This window comes from Monodon monoceros, unplaced genomic scaffold (genome assembly GCF_005190385.1).
Source record: "Monodon monoceros isolate NGI ecotype Baffin Bay Population unplaced genomic scaffold, NGI_Narwhal_1 Super_Scaffold_7, whole genome shotgun sequence".
Lineage (NCBI taxonomy): Eukaryota > Metazoa > Chordata > Mammalia > Artiodactyla > Monodontidae > Monodon > Monodon monoceros.
In genome coordinates, this window is record NW_021703784.1 from 94,562,889 (window position 1) to 94,587,599 (window position 24,711).

The 24,711-nt window shown below is 51.8% G+C and overlaps 2 protein-coding genes across 3 annotated transcripts; both read right to left on the reverse strand.

Annotated features, from left to right (window-relative positions):
• Window positions 1-1,302: 1,302 nt before the first annotated feature.
• Window positions 1,303-7,267, reverse strand: PSMC3 (proteasome 26S subunit, ATPase 3). Its single transcript, XM_029209620.1, has 12 exons — window positions 7,006-7,267; window positions 6,661-6,744; window positions 5,909-6,034; window positions 5,363-5,467; window positions 5,191-5,253; window positions 4,786-4,923; window positions 4,201-4,344; window positions 3,940-4,088; window positions 2,962-3,058; window positions 2,602-2,747; window positions 1,648-1,729; window positions 1,303-1,491 (listed from the first exon to the last, which is right to left on the reverse strand). Exons 1-12 carry the CDS (start codon window positions 7,030-7,032, stop codon window positions 1,381-1,383), a joined length of 1,272 nt encoding a protein of 423 aa, XP_029065453.1. The 5' UTR covers window positions 7,033-7,267; the 3' UTR covers window positions 1,303-1,380.
• A 6,093-nt stretch (window positions 7,268-13,360) lies between these two features.
• Window positions 13,361-23,459, reverse strand: RAPSN (receptor associated protein of the synapse). 2 transcript variants are annotated; one of them, XM_029208717.1, is made up of 8 exons: window positions 23,078-23,459; window positions 22,163-22,501; window positions 16,736-16,894; window positions 16,083-16,181; window positions 15,884-16,006; window positions 15,332-15,385; window positions 14,136-14,335; window positions 13,361-13,677 (listed from the first exon to the last, which is right to left on the reverse strand). In XM_029208717.1, exons 1-8 carry the CDS (start codon window positions 23,267-23,269, stop codon window positions 13,605-13,607), a joined length of 1,239 nt encoding a protein of 412 aa, XP_029064550.1. In that variant the 5' UTR covers window positions 23,270-23,459; the 3' UTR covers window positions 13,361-13,604. The 2 variants fall into 2 exon arrangements, with proteins under 2 accessions (XP_029064550.1, XP_029064551.1); XM_029208718.1 differs by lacking the exons at window positions 15,332-15,385; window positions 15,884-16,006 and having other exon boundaries at window positions 13,367-13,677.
• Between the last annotated feature and the right edge of the window lie 1,252 nt (window positions 23,460-24,711).

Below are 24,711 nucleotides of genomic sequence, written 5' to 3' on the forward strand. Positions count from 1 at the left end.
CCGCTGAAGGAGGCAGTGGGGCCCCATTTATAAATGAGGACCCCAAGGTCAGGGGTGAGGGTGGTGCTCGCAGCTTCACGCAGGTGGGCGCGGGGGGTCGGGGTGAGAGATGCAGGAGTGGGGGCAGCTAAGCCCAGGACAGGGCCAGAACAAGAGCACTTCCGAGGCTGTGCTGGGGCTCCTCCGGGGGATGGGAAGTCAGTGGGATCACCAAGGAGAGCGCAATGGGGGTGCACCCTGACACTCAGGATGGCGGCTTGGAGGCGGTGGGACTAGAGAGAGGGGAACTCCAGACAGGCCGGCAGTCAGTAGCTCTGTGACTGTGGGCATGTCCCTTCAGGGGAGGTGATGGGAAAAGGAGGGTAAAGGGCTTCTGCCAGGGGGCAAGTGAGAGCTGATGGAGAGTTCTAAAGGGCTGCTGCTTTGAAAGGCCATTCAGGGGGTGGTTAAAGCTGCTAAGACAGCACAACATAAACTAGGCTTTATTCTTACTCCTGGGTTTGAAGCCTAGCTATGCCATCTAAGAGTTGTGCAATCCTGGCCCAGTTGCTCGAAATGCATCTATAAAGCGGGGCTACCCTATTGGTAGTTGCTGTGATTAACTAGATAAAACCATGCACACGACCTGCATAGCACATGGCTCAGGGTGCGCGCTCAGTGAACGGTGAACCACGAGGTCAGGTTCCAGGTCGGGGAGCTGGAAGGCTGGTAGACAGAAGAGGACCACCAAGATGGTAAAGGAAGCTGACGGGATGTGGGGCTGACGGCAGAACTGGGGGTGGGAGAGAACACAGCATGACCACGCTTAGGCCTAGAAGGGCTCTCGGAGTAGATCCTGCTCAACACTGATTTTTCAGCCAGAGGAAACGGGCCAACAGCTAAAAGGAACGTGTAGAGAAACAGGAGGCTTGGGGGCCAGGAAACAAGGGAGCAAAGACCCAGAGCCAGGGCTTTATAAGGAAGCGAGGCCTAGGGTCAGAGCACCAAAATTCAAAAAAGAAGGAAAAACTAGTCTGGCTTCCCTTCAGGCCCCTCATACTAGAGCTGCAGCACCACAGGCCTCAAAAGCTCAGAGAGGCGGGTCAGGGAGTGCGGAGAGAGCGGTCTGGAGGGACATGATGGGGGAGGCAGAAGACCCCGGGGAACAGCTGTGGCACACGCCCACCCCTCCAAGAGGGCCTCACCCCGACAAGGCGTTTGAGGCCCTCGGCTGTCTCGGGTAGGAGCACCTGGGGAAGGGGCCTCCTGTATCTGCCCCCACTCCTCTACCCAGAGCCCAGGGAAGGCAAGCCAGACAGGTGGTGGCAGGAACCTGAAACCATCCTTTATTACGAATTTTAACCAGCAAGAGGCCAGAGAACAGGTGTGGCAGGCGACCCCTTAGGCGTAGTACTGCAGGTTGGCTTTCTTCTTGGCCTGTACCTCCAGGATGCCCTCCATGTAGTCCTCGTGGGTGAGCTCTGTGGCGCCCCTGCGCAGCGCGATCATGCCCTGCAGCCAGGACAGACAGGCTCTAGGGTGCCTCCCCAGACCCCCAGCCCGGCTCCCAGAGGCCTCCACCTTCTCAGCCTCTTCCCCTCAGCAGCCCCCAGCAGCCTGCCCAGGGGAGGAGGCACGAAGCGCCCAGCCGCTCGGCCCACCACTCACCGCCTCCACACACACGGCCTTGCACTGGGCCCCGTTGAAGTCGTCTGTACAGCGGGCCAGCTCCTCGTAGTTCACGTCAGGGCTGGGAGGTGGGGAGGTATCACAGGGTTCAGCCACTTACGGGAGTGGGTGGGGGAGCCCATGTCCTCCCACGTGCCTCCGTCAAGCAGCGAGGTCAACTCGCCGCCATCACGGGCGACTCCCTTCCCCACTGTGTCTTGTTCTCTTCTCCACACGAGGGGGAGAGGAACGGAGGTAGGTCAAAGCAGATTAGACCAAGTTACTCCAGTGTCTCCTGAGCGCTAGCATTCTAGAAGTCTGCACCTGAGACCTGGGAATTCAGCCTGAGGCAGGGGAACAGGAGGTTGTGGAGACAGAAGAGCCATCTCTCTGTCTCCCAAGCAGCGCGGGCCCTGCGTCAGCACAGCACTGCTGCTGCCACTTACTGATCTCATGCGCCAAGTACTGCACTTGACACTGCCGCAACCCCGTGAGGTCGGAGCCCTTATCCCCAAGTCCCAGATAAGAAAACTGAGGCTTAGAGAGGTCACGCCACCTGCTGATGGTCACACAGATCTGAACCCAGGTCCACCTGGCCCCTGGCAGGATTGCCCTGGGCCATGCTGGGCTGCGTTCATCTGCTGGGGCAGGGGTGGCCAGGAAACAGGGCCGCCAGCCTGCACACCTTCCGACCATGGGGGAGGGCTGTGGGGGGGGGTGTGTGCAGGTGGGCCCGAAGGAGCAGAGCACCTTCAGTTGGGGCCTGGGCCCCAGCACGATTCTCTGTCGGGCACCTGGGGAGAAATGGAGGCCAGCGTGTGGAACAGTGCTCGGTGTGAAAGGGACATGGAGAGGGGGAGAAGCTAGGCCTGGGGAAGGTCAGTACAAAGAGGACAGAGACAGCTCTGCTGCTGCCCCTTCAGGTCTCAGCGCCTTGCTCGTGCCTTTGCCCACCTGACATTCATCTTTCGGGAGTGGATCTGCATGATTCTGGCCCGGGCCTCCTCGTTGGGCATCGGGAACTCGATCTTGCGGTCCAGGCGGCCTGAGCGGAGCAGGGCAGGGTCCAGGATGTCCACCCTGTTAGTGGCTGCAATTACCTGAGCAACAGGAGAAGCAGAAACTTGAAGCGTTCACAGACAGGCAACAGTCATGGCCACGACGGGCAAAGAGGTAGCTCAGGGTCCATATGAAACGGCAGGGAATATTCAACACCGACCCCAATTCTAATTCTAGCTCCATCAGCTAGATGACAGAGAAGATCCCCTGACCTCTAAGCCCCACGTTCTTCACCTGTGAAGTGACAATACTCACCTTCACTTGGGTGTTCGGCTGGAACCCGTCCAGCTGGTTCAGAAGCTCCAGCATTGTCCTCTGCACCTCCCGGTCCCCGGCCTTCTCGCTGTCAAAGCTGGGGCACACAGGAGGTCCAACACACCGGTGAGGACACAGCTCAGGGAGAGCCCTCCTCTCCTCCACCACCAGAAGCCCAACCCAACCCATCCAGGGCAGGGAAAAGTCTCACTCAACTTGGGGCCCCCAGCCCAGGGACCAGCACAGAAATGGTGTCAGGGACTGGAGAAGCTCCTGGGATCAGGTGCTGGGCTTAAGATAAAACAGTGAGCGAAATCCACTGCCTGGCCTATGCCCCTAATGAATGTGTCATCATATCTGAGCTAAAACTTAGAAATACAAAGGTCTGGCCCAGACTTGGCACGTGACAGGGAGCCCAGGGAAGCGTCCCTGAGGAAGTGTCCCCTCAGGCTGAGATCTTAAGGCTGAAAACACATCGGCTGGGCAACCAGCCAGTGGAGAACAGGGGAAAAAGCAAAGCACATTCCAGAGAGGAAACAGCAGGTGCAAAATCTCTCCCACCAGACTGGGCCTGCAAACTGAGGGGACATTGTGGAGGGAGTCCAGAGGGAAGGGGAAGGCAGGGACAGGATGAAGCTGGAGGGGAGCAGGGGCAGCCACACGGGGGCCTTGCAGGCCACGGCAAGCCCAGCATTTATCCCAAGAAGCAACGGGGAGGCCCAGGAAGGAAAAGCAGGATCTGTTTGCGTTGAGGGACTGTGGGTGCTGCTGAGTGAAGTTTTGAAAGGAACATGCTGGTAGCTGTGAGGAGAAAGGATGGTCAGGGGAAAAGAAACGAAGCAGGGAGGCTACATAGAAGAGAATTTAAGAAGTACAACCACAAGAACAGAGCCTCCACCATCCCAGGGGGAGTAGGGAACAGGGTGGGAGAGCTGGAATTGACAACAATCCCCTTGGTGGCACTCAGCACCCCCTCACCGCTTGGTGCCGATGGCATCCAGCTCATCGATGAAGATGATGGATGGAGCTTTCTCCTTGGCCAGGGCAAAGGCATCCCGGACTAGCTTGGCACCATCCCCAATGAACATCTGCACCAGCTGGGGGCCAGCCAGCTTCAGGAAGGTGGCCTGGGGCGGGGGTGGGGTCGACACGTCAGGCCAAAGGCGCAATGAGAAGCGCCCCTTCGATCTGAGCCCATTGGCAGAGCTTTAGCCTCCTCATCCCTCCCAAAGCACTCACCTTGGTCTGTGCAGCACAGGCCCGGGCCAGCAGGGTCTTCCCCGTACCTGGGGGCCCGTACATTAGCACCCCCTTTGGAGGCTGGATCCCTAAGTTCTCAAACTTCTCCTTGTGGTTCATTGGCAGGACGATGGCCTCCACCAGCTGCCAGGAAGAAGTCCTGGGTGAGGACAGTGAAGCCCTGTGGGCTCCTACAGTCCAACCCTGAATAGCTTCAACCCCTACCCGTAACCCTCCTACTCCAATTCAGAGACACTGCCCTCTCCTTCCCCCACATCCAGAGGACACAGAATGCTCGCTCCCACCACGGCTGGCTGTGGACTCCCCGGGAACAGATGGATATGGCAGAAAAGACACTGGGCCAAGAAAAAGGAGCCTGAGTTCCAGTCCTGGCTCTGGCCCTAACCTTCTGTGATCCTGGGCAAGTCATTCAGTTTAGGGGATCTCAGTCTCCTAAACTGTTACATGGTCTCCTCCTTGCCTCCCTAGGATGCTATGAGGATAAGAGGCACACTGGGGGAAAGTGCTCTGGTCACTGAAGTAGAGAAATACAAAAGGCTGGTGAGGCTGCCATGCCTCCCTCACCTCCTGAATCTGCTTATCCAGGCCCCCGATGTCACTGTATTGCTCTGTGGGCCTCTCGTCCACCTCCATGGCCTTCACCCGCGAGTCGTACTCTGTGGGCAGGGTCTCCAGGATCAGATAGGAGTCTTTGTTCACTCCCTGGGGACACAGCACAAAGACTTCAGATTTGTCTCAGCTCAAGGCCTACCTAAGTGGCTGGGTGACAGGTGTCTACAGAATGAAAGGCAAGATATGAGAGTGGGCAACACAAGAATCAAAGAGCAGGCAGACACGCTCTCAGACTCTGCAGGCTGCTCTGCAGACATTCAGGACCAACAATGACCTGGGCCTGGGGCAGGGGCTCAGCTAATCAGTGGGAGAAACCTCGCTGGAAAAGCCCTGCCTGGGCTCAGGGACACCACTCACCACCAAGTCTCCTGGCTTCAGCTTTTCAGCATCCACCAACCCAATCACAGGCAGGAAGTATGTCTGTAGGGAAGATTCCAGGTGCAGCCTCAGTTACTGCCCTTAGTAAGGCTCCCTGTCCCACATCCACCCCTCACCCTCCTCAGTTCTCCTATGGCTGGGCCAGCCTCACCTGTCGTGTAGAGGTTTTGATCACTGCACACTTGCCCTTCCTCTGGGAATCCAGGTCAATATTGGCACCATCTTCCTCTTGATCGTTGGGATCAACATCTAGAAGCTGGGAATGGAAAAAGCTCAGATCAAGCCCAGCTCAGTTCCTTGAACTCTCCAGAGCCCAGCGCTCCTGAGGCTGCGACAATCTCAACACTGGCAGGGCTGGCCGTCCCTACCTCACTCCGCAGACTAGCCCTGAGCCCAGCAAAGGTGTGGTTAATAAACCAGATTAGTAAGATCTCTGCTAAGGTGTTGCTTCTCTGCAGAGCTCATCTACCCCCAGGGAAAAATAACCAGTAGAAAAGGAAACATGCGAGGCTTCCAAGGCTTTTTCAGGCCCTATGTATCTCCCTGGAAATGCACACTGGAGAGGAAACCCTAGGAGGTTTAGCTCTTACATGCAGTTTAGGCCTCAAAACACCCACCCACTCTTTCCCCAGTGGGCCCATCACAGGCTGTCCCAAGCCCCACTGACCCCTCTCTTCCCCTCCACATACACACACACCTCGATGACGTTGGAGACCAGGTACGGCAGAGTCTTGTTCACTTTGATTTTCTCACTGTTCTCTTTGATTTTGTCCTTCATGGCTTGGAGCTCGTGGGTGACTCGCAACACTTCGCTCTTCATGATCTGGGATAAGGGTGATTGGAGGCAAATATTCAGCTTTAGCTCAGCTTATCCTAGGGCCTTGTAATTGGTGAGCCTTATCCAGGCTGCCTGGGGGACCCTCCTGCCCCTCTTCACTCATATCTAAGGCTCTCTGAATGCTCAGCGCCTGTGTCCACAACCAGCAGAGGTCAGAACAGGAGACCAGTGTGGAAACCTCCTGGTGAAGTATTAGTTGTACTAAAGGGAAAAGAGCAAGACTTTGAGTCACGCAAACAGATTTTAGGTTCTGCCTTTTGTTACAGGCTGCGTACTTCACCACAGTAAAACAAACAAACAAAAACTCTCTGAGCCTCAGTTTCCTCATCTGTAAAATGGGGATTTCCTAAAAGGATTCTCGAGAGGAATACTTAAAGACCTTGCTGGGAAAGGCAGTCTGATGACTCCTTCTCTCAGGCCTGGTTTCCCATCACCCTGTCCCTCTTCTGGTCCCTTTTAAAGCTTAGTTTTCTTTTTTCCTGGTCCGAGAAGGAAACCGCGGTCCCCACGCCTCGCCTAGGGAGGCCGAGAACGACGTGAGCGAGACAGGTGGATCACCAGGGCCTGCTGTGTGCGGGCTTCACTGCCTGACATAGGGGCTGTGCGCCCACCTTGATTTCACTGTCCAGCAGCCGTGTGCGCTGGATGATCTCTTCTGTGGACATCTTGAGTACCTCCTCCCCGATTCCATCTTGCTGTGCAAAACAAATTCGTCTTTCTTAAAGTCAGGTTAGTTAACTCAGGACTGCGAGTAAGCCCACTCACAGCCTCAGTTAGCCCACTCCCCGCCCATAAAACCAGAATGGAGGAGTCGGGACGCCTGCCCACATCCCAAGCGGTACCAACCCCGGGACCGGGCTAGACCTTGAAACCCCCCCAGCCACCGCCTCCGCTTCCGCCACGTGCGTCTCTCCACTGGCCCCGGCTCCAGAGCCCCCAGCTCTCCCGGCGCGCACCTCAGCCTCATCCCACACGGTCGCCATCTTCTCCTGCCGAGTCACTGGACTCTCGAGTTTCGGCAGCAGATTCACCCCCTGCAGGAGAAGGCCGAAGATCAGACTGGGCAGTAGCCGGGGCGAAAGGCTAATATTATCTCTCCTCACGCCTGCTCTTGATTAGTGCCAGACTCCTTCTCCAAGTCCTGACTCTTGACGAAATTAGCTGGGCCAGTTGCCACGGCGAAACTGCTTCTCCGACTTAAAAGATGAAGCCGAGGCCACAGGACACGCCCCCACGGCTCCTGAAATGTTCTCGCCCCAGTCCTGTTGATGCCGGCGCGAGAGGCGAATTCGCTATTGGCTGGCACGAGCAGTGGGGCGGGGCCTGGATAACAAATGGAAAGGAGAGGGAGAAAAGACGAGAACGCCCCGCAGGGCTCTTGGGAATGGTAGTCCTAACCTGGCGGGAAGGGGAAAGGTGGGGGTGTTTCTTTTCTTTTTTTTTTTTTTGCGGTACACGAGCTTCTCACTGTTGTGGCCTTTCCCGTTGCGGAGCACAGGCTCCGGACGCACAGGCCCAGCAGCCATGGCTCACGGGTCTAACCGCTTCGCGGTATGTGGAATCTTCTCGTACCGCGGAACGAACCCGTGTTCTCTGCATCGGCAGGCGGACTCTCAACCACTGCGCCACCAGGGAAGCCCTGAAAGGATGCTTTTGAGGGGGGTTTTCAACCTCAAAATCTGGCCCAGTTAGGAATTAGGGGATTCCCCAAAGTGGGTGGGTCTCGTCCAATCAGTTGAAGGCCTGAATAGAACAAAAACCTGACCATCCCCTTAGATAGAGGGACCTTCTCCTGCCTGACGGCCTTGAGCTGGGACATGGGTCTTTTCCAGGCTTGGAACTTGAACTGAAATATCATCTTTTTTTTTTTTTTTTTGATGTTGGGGGTAGGAGTTTATTAATTAATTTTTGCTGTGTTGGGTCTTCGTTTTTGCGTGAGGGCTTTCTCTAGTTGTGGCAAGCAGGGGCCACTCTTCATCACGGTGCACGGGCCTGTTACTATCGCAGCCTCTCTTGTTGTGGAGCACAGGCTCCAGACGCGCGGGCTCAGTAGTTGTGGCTCATGGGCCTAGTTGCTCCACGGCATGTGGGATCCTCCCAGACCAGGGCTCGAACCCGTGTCCCCTGCATTAGTAGGCAGATTCTCAACCACTGGGCCACCAGGGAAGCCCTGAAATATCATCTTTTATAGGGTCTTGTGTCTGCTAGCTTTCAGACTAGATTTTACACCATCAGCTCTACTGGTTCTCAGCCCTTCTGATTCAGACTGGAACTAAACCATCAGCATTCCTGGGTTTCCAGTTTGCCAATTTATCCTACAGACCATGGAGATTTCCCAACTCCATAATTGTGTGAGCCAATTCCTTATAATAAATCTCTTTATATATATAATATATGACTCCTATTGGATCTGGAGAACCCTGATGAATATACCTCTTAGAGTCTGTTATTGTGAAAAATGTTAAATATATTAAAAAGTTGAAAGAACAGACAATGAGTACCTGTATGTCTTTCACCTAGATTCACTAATTGATTACATTTTGCATTTGCTTTTGCTCTGTTTGTGTATGTGTGTTTTTCTGGACCATTTCAAAGTAAGTTGAAGACATCATGACACTTCACCTCTAATATTTCAGCTTGTGTCTCCTAAGAGTAAAGACCTTCTAATATGTAACTACAACACATTATAGCATAATATATTGTCATACCTAAAGAATTTAATATTGATGCAGTAATATCTAATATATAATCCATATTAAAATTTCTCCAGTCATCTCCAAAACATCCCTTACAGCCTTTAAAAAAAAATCCTGGGCTTCCCTGGTGGCGCAGTGGTTGAGAGTCCTCCTGCTGATGCAGGGGACACGGGTTCATGCCCCGGTCTGGGAAGATCCCACATGCCGCGGAGTGGCTGGGCCCGTGAGCCACGGCCACTAAGCCTGCGCGTCCGGAGCCTGTGCTCCACAACGGGAGAGGCCACAGCAGTGAGAGGCTCGCGTACCGCAAAAAATAAAAATTAAATTAAATTAAATTAAATTTTAAAAAATCCTGTATCAAGTCAAGGATCATACACTGCATTCAGTTGTCAGGCCTCTTTAGCCTCCTTTAGTCTGGAACAGTCCCCCAACCTTTTCTGGTCTTTCATGACATCAACATTTTTGAAGCATCCAGGCCAGTTGTCTTGTGTAGTCTGTTCTCAACACAGCAACCAAAGGAATTATTTTAAAGCCTCATCAGATCATGTCACTCCTCTGCTCAAAACCCTGCAGCAGCTGCGAGACTCAGAGTAAAAGCCAAGGTCCCTACAACGGCCCCAGGTCCCTACAAAGGCCCAGGGCCCTGCAGGTTTTTGCTCTCCCACGATTTTCTCCGGGACCTCGACTCCCACTCCTTCCCTCCCTGCTCACAGTTACAGGGCTCCTTGCTGCTCCGTGACCAGGCCAGGCCAGCTCCTATCTTGGACTCTGTTCCATTCTCCTGGAATGTTCTTTCCAGGATATTTTCTTGCTTCACTCCCTTACCTTTGCTCCTTCAAGTCTTTGCTCAAATACCTCCTTCTCATCCAGACCCACAATCACAGCCTTTTAATGCTGCAGCCTGCCCTGCTGGGTCCTTCCTGTCCCCACGCTCCTCAACCCCTTACCCTGTGCTGCTCTTTTTTTTTTTTTTTTTTTTTTTTTTTTTGCGGTACGCGGGCCTCTCACTGTTGTGGCCTCTCCTGTTGCGGAGCACAGGCTCTGGACGCGCAGGCTCAGCGGCCGTGGCTCACGGGCCTAGCCGCTCTGCAGCATGTGGGACCTTCCCGGACCGGGGCACGAACCCGTGTCCCCTGCATCGGTAGGCAGACTCTCAACCACTGCATCACCAGGGAAGCCCAAAAACTCCACATTTTTTTTTTCTCTTGGCCGCACCAAGCATGTGGGATCTTAGCTCCCCAACCAGGGATCAAACCCGTTCCCCCTGCATTGGGAGAACAGAGTCTTAACCACTGGACCACCAAGGAAGTCTGCTCTTTTTTTTTAAAATTATATATTTTTAGTTTGAAAATAATCTCAAACCTAAAGAAAAGTTGCAAATACAGTGCAAATAATTTTTTTTCTTGCATCATTTGTGGGAAAATTGCTGACGGGATACCACATCACCTCAAATACTTTGGTGGGAATTTCCTACAATCCAGGACATTTTCATACTTAAGCACAATACAACCCTCAATATCAGGAAGTTAACCTTGATATATTTCTACCATTTAATCCTCAGACTGCATTCAAATTCCACCAATTGTCCCAATAATGTCCTTCATAGCATTATAGGACATACTGGTTCTGGACTTGGATCCAGTCCAGAATCAAGACCAGAATTAGGCATTGTATTTAGTTGTAGTTCTTTAGTTTCTTTCAGTCTGGAATTGTTTCTCAGTCTTTCCTTGGCTTCATAACCTTGACACTTTTGAAGATTACAGTTACTCTGTAGAATATTTCTAAATTTGTGTTTATCTGGTGTTTCCTCATGATTTTACATTCAGGTGATTCATCTTTGCAGGAATAGAGATACTGAGTTTCTCACTCCATTCATTCAGGTAGCAGTTGATTTCATTTTGTCCCATTACTGGAGATGTTAACCTTTCTCACTTGATTAATCTCGAATCTGCAAACCTTCTCCACTATGAGGTTAATTGTTTTCCCCTTGAAATTAATAAGTATTTTGTGGGGAAGTACTTTGGAACTATGTAACTATCCCATTCTTCTTCATCAAATTTTTAATTTATTCATTTATTTATTTACATCAGTATGGATTCTTGTTTTATCCAATAAATCATTGCTATGGACTGAATGCTTGTATCCCCACCTCCAAATTCATATGCTGAAGGTTTAACCCTCAATGTAAGGTATTTGGAGATGGGATCTTTGGGAGGTAATTAGGGTTCAATTAGGTCATGAGGGTGGGGACCTCATGATGGGATTAGTGACCTGATAAGAAGAGGAAGAGAGGAAGATCTTGCTCTCTCCCTCTCTATACATAAGCACAGAGAAAACGCCATGTGAGCACACAGTGAGAAAGTGGCTGTCTGCAAGCCAGGAAGAGGGCCTCACCAGGAACCAACCCTGCTGGCACCTTGATCTTGTACTTCCAATCTCCAAAACTGTGAGAAAATAAGTTTCAATTGTTTTAGCCACCCAGTGTATGGTATTGTGTTATGGCAGCCTGAGCTGATTAAGATAGTCATTATTAATGGGCCAGTGGGAGCCCATTCATTCTGGCTCCTGTGACCTTTTGGGTTATCTTCATCATTCTTTCAGCTTTCTTTGCTTTCTGACATAAGATATTCCAGGTTCATCTTGTACTTTCCCTGGTCCAGGCCTAGAATCAGCCATTTCTCCGAAGAGTCTTGGTTCTATTAGTGGAACATGGTATTTAGAAGCCAATATCTGGGTCCTAGACGTGCTCATTGCTACTGGCATGTCACTCCCAGGCACGAGTGTTTGTGCGCACACACACACACACACACATTTGTAACTATATTTATTTCTCTATTAAGCTATATATTTAGAAATCCAATAGTTCACACTAATCTCTACAATTCCAATTCAATATGACTGGGTCCCTTTGGTTTTCTCCCTTTCATTATTTGTAACTCTCTTCTTCAATAGTGACCTGTCACCCATTACCTTTAATATGTTTACTTATTTGATCAACCCTTCTATGTAATCAAATTCTCATTGCCACTCCCTTCCAGGCACAGATCCTTCTTCAATCCATCTTTGTTCAAATGCCCCATTGCATGCCCTATTTGCTCTACTCAAGCTCTAACAGGGAATTCCCTGGTGGTCCAGTGGTTAGGACTCTGCACCTTCACTGCTGAGGGTGCGGGTTCGCTCCCTCGTCAGGGAACTAGGATCCCACAAGCCACGTGGCTCGGCCAAAAAGTTTAAAAAAAAGAAAGAAAGAAAGAAAGAAAGAAAGAAAGCTCTGACACCTCACACCCAACCTTCTCCCACTTGGGTTTCTCCTTAGCCCACTTAGGCCCCAACAGCCCATGCCAGCTGCCCACCTTACCTGACTTGGTCTCTGACACGCTGCACTGGACATATTCCACCCACCACCACCACGTGGATGCTCTCCTCACTTTGCTCAGGCACCTATGCTAGGCCTTTCTCCTCCAGGGTGTCCTCATCACCCTGCTCTGACTCTGACACACCACACCAGGCTGCCCTGTGCATAGCTGCCCTCCTTGCCCTGTTCAGGCTCCAGCTCCCAGACTGCCCATCTGCATGGATGTCTTCCTCACCTTTCTTGGCCCCAATACCCAGCACCAGGCCTTGTCCACATGTGAACTCCTTTCTCCCCTTACTTGGGCTCTTACACTTCAGGATGAGGCACCCGTGTGTGTGGGGACCCTTCTCTCTCCACACAGGCTCTACCTCCCCACACTGGGGCTTCCCTTGTGTGGACACTCTCTTCACCTAGTTGGGCTCTGATATCCCACACCAGGCCACCCCTCCACATGGATGCCTGTCTTGCTCTGTCCCACCTAATGGTTTTAGGACTGACAAGAAGAGAAGGGAATGAAGATGAGGAAGAAGAATGCTGCTCTATTCTTTATTGTTCCAAAGCACTTATTACTTTTGTATTAGTCTGCTAGTTTCTGCCATTAGTTTCACAATAACAAAATACCACAGACTGGGTGGCTTAAACAACAGAAATGTATTTCCTCACAGTTCTGGTGGCTGGGAGGTCCAACATCAAGGTGCCAGGAAAGCAGGTTTCTGGTGAGGCCTCTCTTCCTGGCTTGCAGATGGTTGCAGTAAGACTGTGTCCTCAGACAGTCTTTTCTCTGTGCAGCACAGAGAGAGAGAGAGAGAGAGCTCTCTGGTGTTTCCCCCTCTTCTTATGAGGACACCAGTCTTAACGGATTAGGGCCCCATCCTCATGACCTCATTTAACCCTAATTACCTCCTTAAAGGCCCTGTCTCCTGATATAGTCATGCTGGGGGTTAGGGCTTCAACACATGAATCTGGGGGACACAATTCTGTCCATAACACCTTTCTAACAGGCTTTCTACGTTGCTGGTTTACTATGTTTACTGTTCATCACATCTTCCTCTCCAGCCCTGCATGTCAGCATTTAAAGGTGCTCCTCACCTGCAGGATCTTGCCTCTGGCTCACGGTGGCAGCCCCCAAACCTGGAAGGGCAGCTGGAGGAACTCCTACATATGGGCACAGAGACACGTGTGTCTGAGGAAGCTCACGTGGGGAGCCTCCCTCCCACTCTCCTCCACCCGTCAGACCTCGGGCAGGGAAAATCAGAATTGCTGGGACCAGGTACAAACAGTTTATTTTTCTGTAAAGAGCAAAGTACAGAGAGGTGGGGGAGGGCAGCCGGGCCTGGAGGAGCAGCAGTGGGCAGGCCCCATGCCCTGGCTGAGGCCAGAGGAGGCCCTGGAGGCTGCCCCAGGAGTAAACAGGTACTGGAGGTGCAGCCGGTCAGGGCGGCCTTCAGCGTGAGGCTAGAGAAGGAGCAGGGGAGGCGAGGCAGAAGCTCATGACCTGATGGGGTCACACAAAGCCAGGCTTCATGGATGAGCGGTGGCAGTTGGGGCAGCTCCGCGTCCCGTTGTTCTGCAGGCACCTTGGGAAGCAAAGGGCCCTGTCCACTCAGCGGGCCTGTCCTCCCATCCTGGGCCTGGCCCTCTCTCCTCCCCCTTCCTCTGCAGGTGCAGGAGGTATCCACAGCGCCACCCCCCCCCAGGCTCCTGCCAGCAGCCCTGCTGGCCCCTCGCACTCTGCCTTGGGGATGCCTCCAGGGCAGAGCCTGGGCTGGGAGTCAGGAGGTTGTGATGGAGGCAGCTCTGGCCCTGGGCATCTAAATCCCATGACCTTTGAGATGCCTCTCTGGCCCTCTTTGGGGAGAATAATAGAACATCCACCTCATAGGGCTACTGGGAGGATTCAGTGAGTTAATAGGAAATGCTTGGAACGGGCATGGGATGCCGAAAGCACTGTGTAAGTCTTTGCTGTTCGTATCACTATTGTGACTAGGCCCCAGGGAGGCCCCGAATGCCTCGTGCCCACCGGCGGGGCACTCACCTGAGGTGGAAGATGTGGGAGCAGGGCAGAGCCTGCAGCCGGCTATTCTTCTCGCCTATGGACTCGCCGCACAGGCCACAGTAGAGCTCTGTCTCCTCCACGCACTCGTGGAAGCGCACGACGTGGGCGCGCAGCTCCCGCTGCAGACCTCTGCTGCGGTAGATGCTCTCGCTCAGGCAGTGAAGCTTGAGCTGGCTCAGCTGGGGCCGGTGCGGCCAGGAGAGCGGGACGTGGGGATGAGACAAGTCAGTGCCAGTGAGCAGCTGCCCTGCTTCCCTCCTTGCCCAGCCCAAGAAGCTCTCCCCACAGGGCCGCCAGGTGGTCAGTACACAGGGCTCCTGTCCTGGCTGCATTCCTGCCTTGCTGGTGGGCCTAGGAAAAACGTCCTGCCCTCTCTGGGCCTTGGTTTCCCCTCACACAGAAAGGAGGTAGGTGAGATGGGTGATCCTTACTCCTAGAACCCGCTGGGGATTCCATGTTTTTGAAGGATTTTATTGACCAAACCTGCTGCACTGACCTCATAATAATTAATTTTCTTTCCTGTTTTTGTTAATTAAATACACACAGCAGCTCATCAGCACTTCTGAAGAGCCCGAGAGATCTGAGTAAACCGGAGCAGGCATCATCCAGCCAAGGCACATATATTTAGCATGTTAATTGGACTGTGCACCTGATCCCTGAGAAATGCACATCTTCTAGAAGACTTTGAGAAACACTGAGGTTATTTTCAACATTTAAAGGTTTGGATATGATTATCAAATTTGGAGGGGCCACATATACTATGAAAGGAACACGGGCTTTGGAGTTAGCACATCTCTGAGCCTCACTTTCCTCATCTGTAAAATGGGGCTTGCTGTACCCACCTTGCAGGGAGCCACTGAGGCCTGGAACCGATACCTAGAAGAGCCCCGTGATGCCCACCTCTGTATGAGTGGAGGCCACTGTTAGGAGTTTTAATGACCATCAAGAAACCTCTGAGGAATTCTGATATCCCCTGAGGTATGGAATTCTTGCCCTGCCCTCCGAAGTGCTCTCTGGGTGGAAGAGAAACAGCCAGGGTCTGGGGATGATGGGGGCGGCTCCTGGAGATCAGGAGAGGCTCAGTGCATGAGCAGGCTCAGGGGGGCCTCCCCACGCACCCAAGATCCCACCTTGGGCTCTTGACTCCAGACCCAGCAGACGGACTCAGCTCTGACCTTGTTCCCCACCTCCTCGGCCAGGTCCTGGGCTCTCTCGATGGCCTCCAGAGCCTGGAAGGTGAGCACAGGCCAGGGCTGCAGGCAGAGCTGTCCGACAGAGGCCTTAGCTCACAGGGAAGGAAGGGGTAGGGAGGGGTGGGTCTGGGGAGGGCAGCACCGGTGGGCAGCTGCCCTGTGTGTGAAGGTAAGAGGAAAAGGCTGGGGTACAGTCACCAGAGCTGCCTCAGTTTACTCAGATATAGAATGGGAAGAACATTCCTATTTCACAAGGTGTCGTGAAATCATAGGAGGCAGTTAAAGTGTCCTGAGTGCAAACCCCAGGCCTAGCCCTTTACTAGCTGTTGGACTGGGCAAGTCATGGACCTTCTCTGAGCCTGGAAAATGATCTGGAATCCCCTGGCCTCATGGGACTGGGGTGAGGCTGATGTTAGACAAAGTGTCTGAAAGAGTCCAGCCCAGAACCAGACCCACACATTGTTGGTTGACCTACTGGCCTCAAGTGGGAGCACTGGGGAGAGCTGGGAGCTGCAGGAAAGGGGTCCACCTCACCTTGTCCAGCGCCTTCCTGGCCACCCAGCACTTGGCCACACCCAGCAGCACCTGTACCTGCCCCAGGCGGTTTCCAATCTCGGTCATGATGCTCATGGCAGAGTCGTACCTAGGGAAGGCTGTCTGCACAGCCAGGCCAGGGGTGGAGTCAGGCCAGGCCAGGCTCGCACCACCTCCCCCTGCATCCCGGTGACCTCACCTCCAGGTCCCCACGGCTCCGGTGGATGTCAGCAAAGCAGAGCAGGCAGAGTGCCTGCAGTGGCCGGTCCCCATGCTGCAGTGCAATCTTCATAGACTCCTGTGACAGAGGCCGGTCACTCAGACCTGCTCGTCTGCCCCCCACCACTGGGGTGCCTTCACCCATTGGGCCCCTCTGATGGGCAGTCCAGGGTCACCAACATCCTCAGAGCCCAATACACCTTTCACGGTGCTGAGGCCCATGCACTGAACCACTGAGGTCTGACAGCACTGGAAACTGAGGCTCTGAGAAGAGAAGTGACTTGACCAAGGTCACCAGGTTATTAAGTGGCAAAGTTGGGATTCGAACCCAGATCAGTGGAACTCCAGAGACTGGCTCTCTTCCTACTTGAAGTGCCCCATAAGGGCACTTTTTTTGGCAGGGGTTGGGGGGCAGAAGGAAGTGCTCTCCCCTGAAAACAGACTAGAAGGGAATGAGGTTTGGGGCAGGGGGACTGGGGAGCAAACACATCCTTCAGGGGCTCAGCTGTAGAGAGGAGGGGCCAGGGGCAAGGCTTGGGGGCCTCAGTGGGCTGAGTTGGCAGGAAGAGGCACTGGGCCCAGACCCTGCCTACACTACCACCCTCTAACTGCCCCCAGTCCCTGCTGCCCCACCTCACAGCACTCCATGGCACTGCCCAGGTGGCCCAGCAGGCGATACGCCACAGCCATGTGGTACTGGCTCATGGCCCGGTACTTGAGGCTCCAGCCTTTGCCATAGTCGTTGACGAGCTCTGCAGCCTTGCAGGGGAAGAACAGGGCTTTCTCGTAGTCCTGCAGGGGACACAGGGAGGGGGTGGGCTGGGAGGGGGCACACTGAATGGCAGGAGCTGCCCCTAAGTGGAACGCTCCACCGCGTGTTCATTCATTCATGCATTCATTCTGGTGTCCAGGGAAAGAGTGATCCAGACAGAGGGAACAGCCAGTGCACAGGTGTGGGCTTCATGAACACAGGGGTTTTCATCTGGTTTGCCGATGTATGGCAAGAGCCTAGCACAGTTCCTGGCACTTAGCCTAAAGTGTTTATTGAATGAATGAATGAATGAACGAATGAATGAGAAGGAAGAAAATACAGTTGGCTTCTCCTCTCACCCAGTCCCAGTTGGGGCCCTCGGCTTCAGAGACACACAGAAGGGTGGTGGTGGGGATATCAGAGCCCACTCCAACCCCACTGGAGTTTGCCCCCTGGCACCCAGTCATCACTGAATGTTCGGTGACTGCCAGCACAGTCAGCTCAAAAAACATTGGGACAGACTCACTGAGGCAAAGAAATCATCCTCTCACCTTTCTTTCTCCTCAGAGTTCCAAATGTCTTCTCAACCTGTCCATTATTAGCACATGAGCTCACCTTATGCATGCACCATTAAGAAAACAGAAGAGGGACTTCCCTGGTGGCGCAGTGGTTAAGAATCCGCCTGCCAATGCAGAGGCCCTGGTCCAGGAAGATCCCACATGTCGCAGAGCAACTAAGCCCGTGCACCACAACTACTGAGCCTGCCCTCCAGAGCCTGCGAGCCACAACTACTGAGCCCGCATGCCACAACTACTTAGCCTGTGCGCCACAACTACTGAAGCCTGCGCGCCTAGAGCCCATGCTCCACAACAGGAGAAGCCACCGCAATGAGAAGCCCGTGCACCTCAGCGAAGAGTAGCCCCCGCTCGCTGTAACTAGAGAAAGCCCGCGCGCAGCAACAAAGACCCAACGCAGCCAAAAATAAACAAATAAATAACTTAACTATTTTTAAAAAAAGAGAAGAAAATCAGAGAGGAGCTCCCTTATCCACCTTATCCGTCAAACCCACCAGATCTGTTCCCACACTGCCTCCTTTCCTGCTACTCCCTGCTCCTATCAAATTAAATATGACCCCCTCCATGTGGGCTCTGGAACCCCCTCCCCAGTCTCTTTCTACTGAATCATTCCTATCAATGTAAAATCACAGCCTGGCATTTCTTATCTCATTTGAAAAACAAAACAAAACAAAAAAATCAAATAACCTTCTTTGACCTCATGTCCCGTTTAGCTACAGCCCCACTTCTCTGTTCTTCTTTGTAGAAAACCTATTTGAATTTTTATTTAATATCTAACAAGTTAATATGACCAAAAGAGAACTCTCAGTAACCCCAATAAAAACCTGTTCCTAACATACTTAATTTGTACTATGTACTTTTTATTAATTAATTTATTATTTATTTATTTATTTTTGGCTGCACCGGGTCTTAGCTGTGGCACGTGGGATCCTCGTTGGGGCATGCAGACTCCCGGTTGCGGCACGCATGCGGGATCTAGCTCCCCGACCAGGGCTCGAACCTGGGGGCCCCCGCATTGGGAGCATGGAGTCTCACCTGGACCACCAGGGAAGTCCCTACTATGTACTTTTTAACTTGAAGCCATGTAAATGTTTTACAGACTTTAAAATATTAAATTTAATTTTAAAAACCCTAAAAATAGAAAATGGAAACAAATGACCTTAATGTATATCATTATATTAATATTACAATCAATTCTAATCATAAGTATATATTATAATACAATCAAGGTATATTATAATATTCTATCACAGTATATTACGATTGTTTTATAATATATATTAATATATTTTATATTATATATTGTATATATTAATATAGCCATACAGAAAAGTTATTATTTCAAAGGACCTTAAAATATATACTTGAACAGTTCAGTCACAGTGGGATATATTATAAAGACAAAAGAATGGCAAAGAAATCAAACCTCATTCGTCATTTTTTTTTTTTTTTGAGTAAGACAATATTGGTATTGTCTTTTGAAATTCTTTTATGTACTTTGTAGGATAAAGTAAATATTTAGAAACCAAGATTTTCAGTCTAAGAGAAAAGAGAATCAAGTCTGAAATAAATTAAGGAAAATCCTGAAACATTGGATTTGAATTGGAAATATCAGTATAAAGTCCAGTTGTCCTCACAACAGAAGAGATTTAGTAGCAACAACAACCCAGTAGCCGCGAGCATCCTGAGAGTCCACGTTTGGTCTTTAAATACCATTTCCTACTAAAAAAGGACCCGGAGGAATGGCTGGCTCCAGGTTTGGAGCAGGAAATAGAGTGGGCCCTCTGGATTCGAGGGTTCCACATCCTTGAATTCAACCAACCGAGGGTTGAAACTATTGGGGGGAAAAAATCCAGAAAGTTCCGAAAAAGCAAAACTTGAATTTGCCACACACCAGTTTATATTTACATAGCATTTACATTGTATTAGGTATTATTATAAGTAATCTAGAGATGAGTTAAAGTATGGGGTGGAGGGAATGTATGTAGATTTTATGCAAATACTACACCATTTTATATAAGAGACTTGAGCACTCCCAGATTTGGGTGTCCTGGGGGATCCTGGAACCAATCCTCCGCAGATACCGAGGGACGACAGTATAGAAAACGAGTGTGGGACAGGCTATTGTGGCAGAAAACAAGAATGCTTTCTTTCAAAGACTAAATGAAGTCTCGTCAAAAGGACACAGTAGCCATACTGAAGAGAATTCCACTGACTAAAATTAAGATAATCGAGCATCAAAAGGAACAATGATTGCAACTGACTGACGAGTACTGAATATTTTTTTAAATCCATGATTTCACAACGATACTACAAAAAGAGGAAGCAAAACAAGTAAGTGTGATCATTGAAGGCAACTATCACATCAACTCATTATTCTGGAAAGTGGTAATTAAAGGAAAGGGAAAAAGTATTTATTCTGCCTTTCCTTAAGGAACTGTATTTCAGCGTAATCAACTAGCTCCAGTTAAAGAGGGAAAGTTCTCCCTTATAGAAAAATCCCAGCTAATAATTGCAGAAGGCATGATAGAACTTGGAAATCACCATTTCCTGAGAGTTGAAATGAAAGAATTGATTCAGGCAACAAACATCAATGGATGCTCAAACCATTACGGAAAATGTTGTTGCAGAACTGAATATTCACAGCCAAAGTGTCACCCCACAAGTTAACCTACTGGTCGTGAAAGGAAGACAGCACGATTGAAAACAGTGGGATCAGGTGGTCACTCCCTTAACTACCGATATGATGTGTTATGAAGCACGCAGCCTCACTTGTATAGTATTCTCACCAAAAATGCGTGACCTAAATCTTACCAAGTCATTATGTAAGTTCTAGTTCATAGAGAGTCATGGAGACAAAGAAACAACTTACATGACTCCTTGAGGAAGCAATGAGACAATGAGATGGAACATTCTACAAGGCAATTAATCCGGCTTCCTCAATAAACCATGGAAAATAAAGGGAAGGGTAGGAATTCTCTATAGAAAGAGACTCGGGAGACATAATAACCACTGCAATGTGTGGTTCTTGTTTGTATTCCAATTCAAACAAGCCGAGGATAAAGGCATATTTTCAGGATAAGTAGAGAAATTTAAGAGATAATTGTTCAATATGGTGTGTGTGATAAATAGTATCGTGATTATGTAAGAAAGTGTCCTTATATCAGAAAACGGTCTTTCTTTTTTTTTTTTTTTTCAGAAATGCACACAGAATTACTTCGGGGTAAAACATCATGATGGGGCTTCCCTGGTGGCACAGTGGTTGAGAGTCCGCCTGCCGATGCAGGGGACGCGGGCTCGTGCCCTGGTCTGGGAAGATCCCACATGCCGCGGAGCGGCTGGGCCCGTGAGCCGTGGCCGCTGGGCCTGCACGTCCGGAGCCTGTGCTCCGCAATGGGAGAGGCCACAACAGTGAGAGGCCCGCGTACCACACACACACAAAAAAATCATGATGTCTATAATTTTGTATCACAACACTTCAGTGAAAAATATGTAAGTCAAATATGGCAAAATATTAATAATTGTTAAATCTAAGTAGTGGGTATATGGAGATTCATTATATTATTCTGCTTTCCTGCATGGTTAATTTTCTTCATAATAAAAAAGGTTATAAAACACCCCTATCCCTCTCCAATCCTATTGCATCTCACTGAATGGCTTCCCCATACATCTGGTTGCTGAAAACAAAATCCTCAGTGTGGTCGTGGATGACTCTCACTTCCTCATACTTCCACCTCTGATCCATCAGCATTTACACTCTCCAGGATTTTTTAAGCATCTACTATGTGCCAGGCACTAACATCCCCCATGGGCCTAGATGCCTAGGGGGAAAGAGAGCAAATGCTCAGGACCAAAAGTCTGAGGTCATTGACCCCATCAGTTTCTTCTCAATCTGCCATCTCCCTTCCCCCTTACCTCTCTGACTCCACCACCGCCTACCTTCTTCTCACACACCTGCTGCAGCCATGCTGGCCTCCATCCTTCCTGGAACATACTGGGTAAGGTCCCCCAAGGGCAGAGCTGTGCTTTAACTGTTCCCTCTTTTTCATTCTTTTGCCAGATTTCTGCATGGTTCACCCTCTCATTTCTTCCAAGACATCAGACATCACCTCTACAAGGCCTTCCAACCACCCTGTTTGAAATTGCAACACCTCGTCCTCAGCACTTCTAACCCCCTTTCCCTGCTCGCCTTCTTCCTAGGCACTTTCCACCATGCTGTATACTTGATTTGCTGATTGCATTTATTTGTCTCTCTCCCCCAGCTAGAATGCAAGGTTCATGAGAACCCATGGACTTGGCTGTTGTTTTCACTGTTGCACCCTAGGCCAACAGTGTCTGGGATATCATAGATGCTCAGTACATATTTGATGAATGAATCCTTACAACCACGCTGTAAAGTGGGTTTCATTCTCCTTCATTTCATAGGTTCAGAGAGGAGAGGTGACTTGCCCAAGATCACACAGCAAACACGTGGCAGTACAGGTTCACGGCCTGTCCTCACATAGGAGCTTCCCATTCCCCCAGGAAGTCAGACAGATCAAGGCTTGAATTCTGGCTCTGCCCTGCCTGGCCATGTCTTTACTTCCTGGCTGTCTTTTCCCTCCCAGGCTTTCGTCTGCCTCATCGCTACCTAAATGGGAGGACTGAATGAGGTGATGCAACAGGGAGCGTGGCTCACGGGAGACTCTCAGCGAGCCCGAGACTCTACCACCCTCCCTGGGGGGCCGGGCCCACCTTGACCTGGGCGTAGAAGCTGCCCAGGCTGCAACAGACACGGCACTCGAGCATGGTGTCATCGTTGTTGTGGGCATAGCGCAGGGCCTTCTCGAAGCTCTCCAGGGCCTTCTGGAAGAGGCTGAGGCCCAGGAAGGCGTTGCCCATGCTCAGGCTGACCTGGCCTCCGAGCTGGGTGGCTGCCCGGGTGCCGGGCAGGCCGAGGCAGGTCTTGCAGTAGGAGATGGTCTTGTGAAACTCGCACAGCTTCTCGTTGCTGCGCGCCAGGTTCAGGTAGCTCTCCAGGAGGAAGTTGGCATCCTCCAGCTCCCGAGCCGTGTCGATCTGTACCACAGCAAACTGCCCGCCAGGATGGCAGGCCGGGAGCGTCAGCCTGGACCCTGAGCCTGGGACCCGAGCCTCCGTCCCTCCAAGCCTCACAGCCCAAAGCCTCAGGCCCAGAGCGTCCACCCCCGGCCTCAGATGCGCTCCCTGCTCCCCAGTCCCAGAAGCCCCAGAAGCTGCAGCCCAGGAGCCTCCACCTCCCAAACCCAGACCCACAGCTTCTACCTCTCCATCCTGAGCCTAGGTCTGCAGTCTCCACCACCCACCCATCCGCAGCCTCAAACCTGGAGCCAGCGCCCCCTAGGCTCATACTCAGAACCCCAAACAGGAAGGCTGGAACCTCGACTCTGAGACCTGGCCTTCAGCTCCCCGAACCCTGAGGCTTAGAACCTCAGTCTCAGAGCTTCAGACACCAGAGTTCAAGGCCACAGGCCCAAATCCAAAGCCAAGACCCAGTGGATTCAGGGCCTCAGGCCCCAGCCACTAGCCTGTGGGATACAGGGGAGCCTGAGGAGGCAGGAGGGGGGCTGGGAGGCCTGGGAGAAATCTCGCCCCGGCCCCGCCCTCCCAGCCCGGCCGCGGCGCTCCCACCTTCAGCATCTCCTTATAGCGGCCCATCTCCGAGTGGGCCGTGACCAGGCAGCCCAGCACGCGGAAACGCCCCACGAGGTCCGAGCTCTTCTCCAGCACCTTCGTCCACACCTGCAGCGCCTTCTCTGTCTGGTTAGACTGGTACAGCTGGAGCCCCTTCGCGATCTGCTGCTTCGTCTGGTCCTGCCCCATCCTCCCAGCGCCCCGAGCCCCCTCCAGAGAGACCCTGGTGGCTCCGTGCCTCTAGACACTCATGGAGGGGGCCGCAGAGCGCCAGCTGCCCACCAAGCCCTCAGAAGGAGCAGGGCCTGGATGGAGAGCAGGCGCCACCCTGCGAACAAAGCTGGTCCGTCGCTGTCCGCAGCTGTCCCTGCCAGTTGGGGCCACGTGGCCGCCAAGGAATGTCAGCCACAAGGTCACGCGGGGCCTCTACCACACCCACCCCCGAGCTGGGAGGAAGGTGCCTGCCCCCCCAGGCATCCCCTTGGGCGTCTCTTCAGCACCTCTGACACTGGCCCTGAGCCTCCTGGCTGGGCAGGCCCTCCGCGCAGCCTTGCCAAGGAGCCGCCCCCAGGGGTGGGCTGAGAGCTGGAAGAAGCAGGGATGAGGCTGGGCACACAGGCAGCAGGGAGGCTGGGGCCTCTCCCCATCACAACCTTCCCCCCAGACCCACCGACCCCAGGCTCTGTTCCTGTGAGTCACTGGGCGCCGAGGTCCCTTACCCGTGCACGTGCCCACACCATCCCAAAGTGTCCTCACAGTCCGACCCCAGCCACAAGTCGTTCACCTCTCTGGGCCTGTTTCCTCATCTGTAAATTGAGGCTGCAATAGGCTAACAAGCCCTAACCCACAGGCTTGCTATGAGCCCCACAGTGGGGTGGGTAACAGCGTGGACCCTGGAGCCAGGCTGCCAGGGTTTGAATTCTGACTCTGCCGTTTATTATCTGCATGGGCACCGTGACTTTGGGCAGGAGAATAATGGTTCCTACTTTACTGGATTTTTTTTTTTTTTTTTAAGATTTCTTTCTTCTCGATGTGGACCATTCTTTAAAGTCTTTATTGAATTTGTTACAATATTGCTTCTATGTTTTGGCTTTTTGCCCACGAGCCATGTGGGACCTTAGCTCCCTGACCAGGGATCGAACCCATACCCCCTGCATTGGAAGGCGAAGTCTTAACCACTGGACTGCAGGGAAGTCCCTTTACTGGACTGCTGGAACTAAATGACTTAGTAATTGACAAGGACTTAGAACAGTGCCTGCCTGACACACAGGAAACACTATGTGACAATAAGCAAGAGGTTATCTAGAGCTGCGTCTGTATGCTCCATGGCAAACTGCCCATGAGGAACAGAAGTTGCCCTTTGAAGGTTTAAAAGATACCCAATTCCAATCCCAGTCCCAGTTTGAAAGGGTCCCTTACAATGAGTTTTAATGCCAGACACAGTGGAGAAGGGCAAAGTCTTGTATAGGGAGCAGACCAGTGAAGTACTGGGGCTCATGGGGTTGAGAGAGGCTCCTGCCATCTCCACCAGCTTGACTCACCCCCATCTTTCTCTTCCCTCTCTGCAAACCAGACTCCTTCTTGCCCCAGGGCAAATTTGTCCTTTCAGAGTGGACACTGGCTTTTAGTAT

What these genes read in the sequence shown, in the direction of transcription:
- RAPSN (XM_029208717.1), bottom strand. Translation starts at nt 23,269, where the DNA reads ATGGGGCAGGACCAGACGAAGCAGCAGATCGCGAAGGGGCTCCAGCTG. An exon ending in GCTATAAGGAGATGCTGAAG is followed by an intron (nt 22,502 to 23,077) that starts GTGGGAGCGCCG and finishes CCTGGCGGGCAG; the next exon opens with TTTGCTGTGGTACAGATCGA. An exon ending in CCGAGGAGGTGGGGAACAAG is followed by an intron (nt 14,336 to 15,331) that starts GTCAGAGCTGAG and finishes CACCGGCCCCAG; the next exon opens with CTGAGCCAGCTCAAGCTTCA.
- PSMC3 (XM_029209620.1), bottom strand. Translation starts at nt 7,032, where the DNA reads ATGGCGACCGTGTGGGATGAGGCTGAG. An exon ending in TGCTGGACAGTGAAATCAAG is followed by an intron (nt 6,035 to 6,660) that starts GTGGGCGCACAG and finishes CCCTTATCCCAG; the next exon opens with ATCATGAAGAGCGAAGTGTT. An exon ending in TCCCGAAAGATGAATGTCAG is followed by an intron (nt 1,730 to 2,601) that starts GTGGGCAAAGGC and finishes CCCACCTCCCAG; the next exon opens with CCCTGACGTGAACTACGAGG.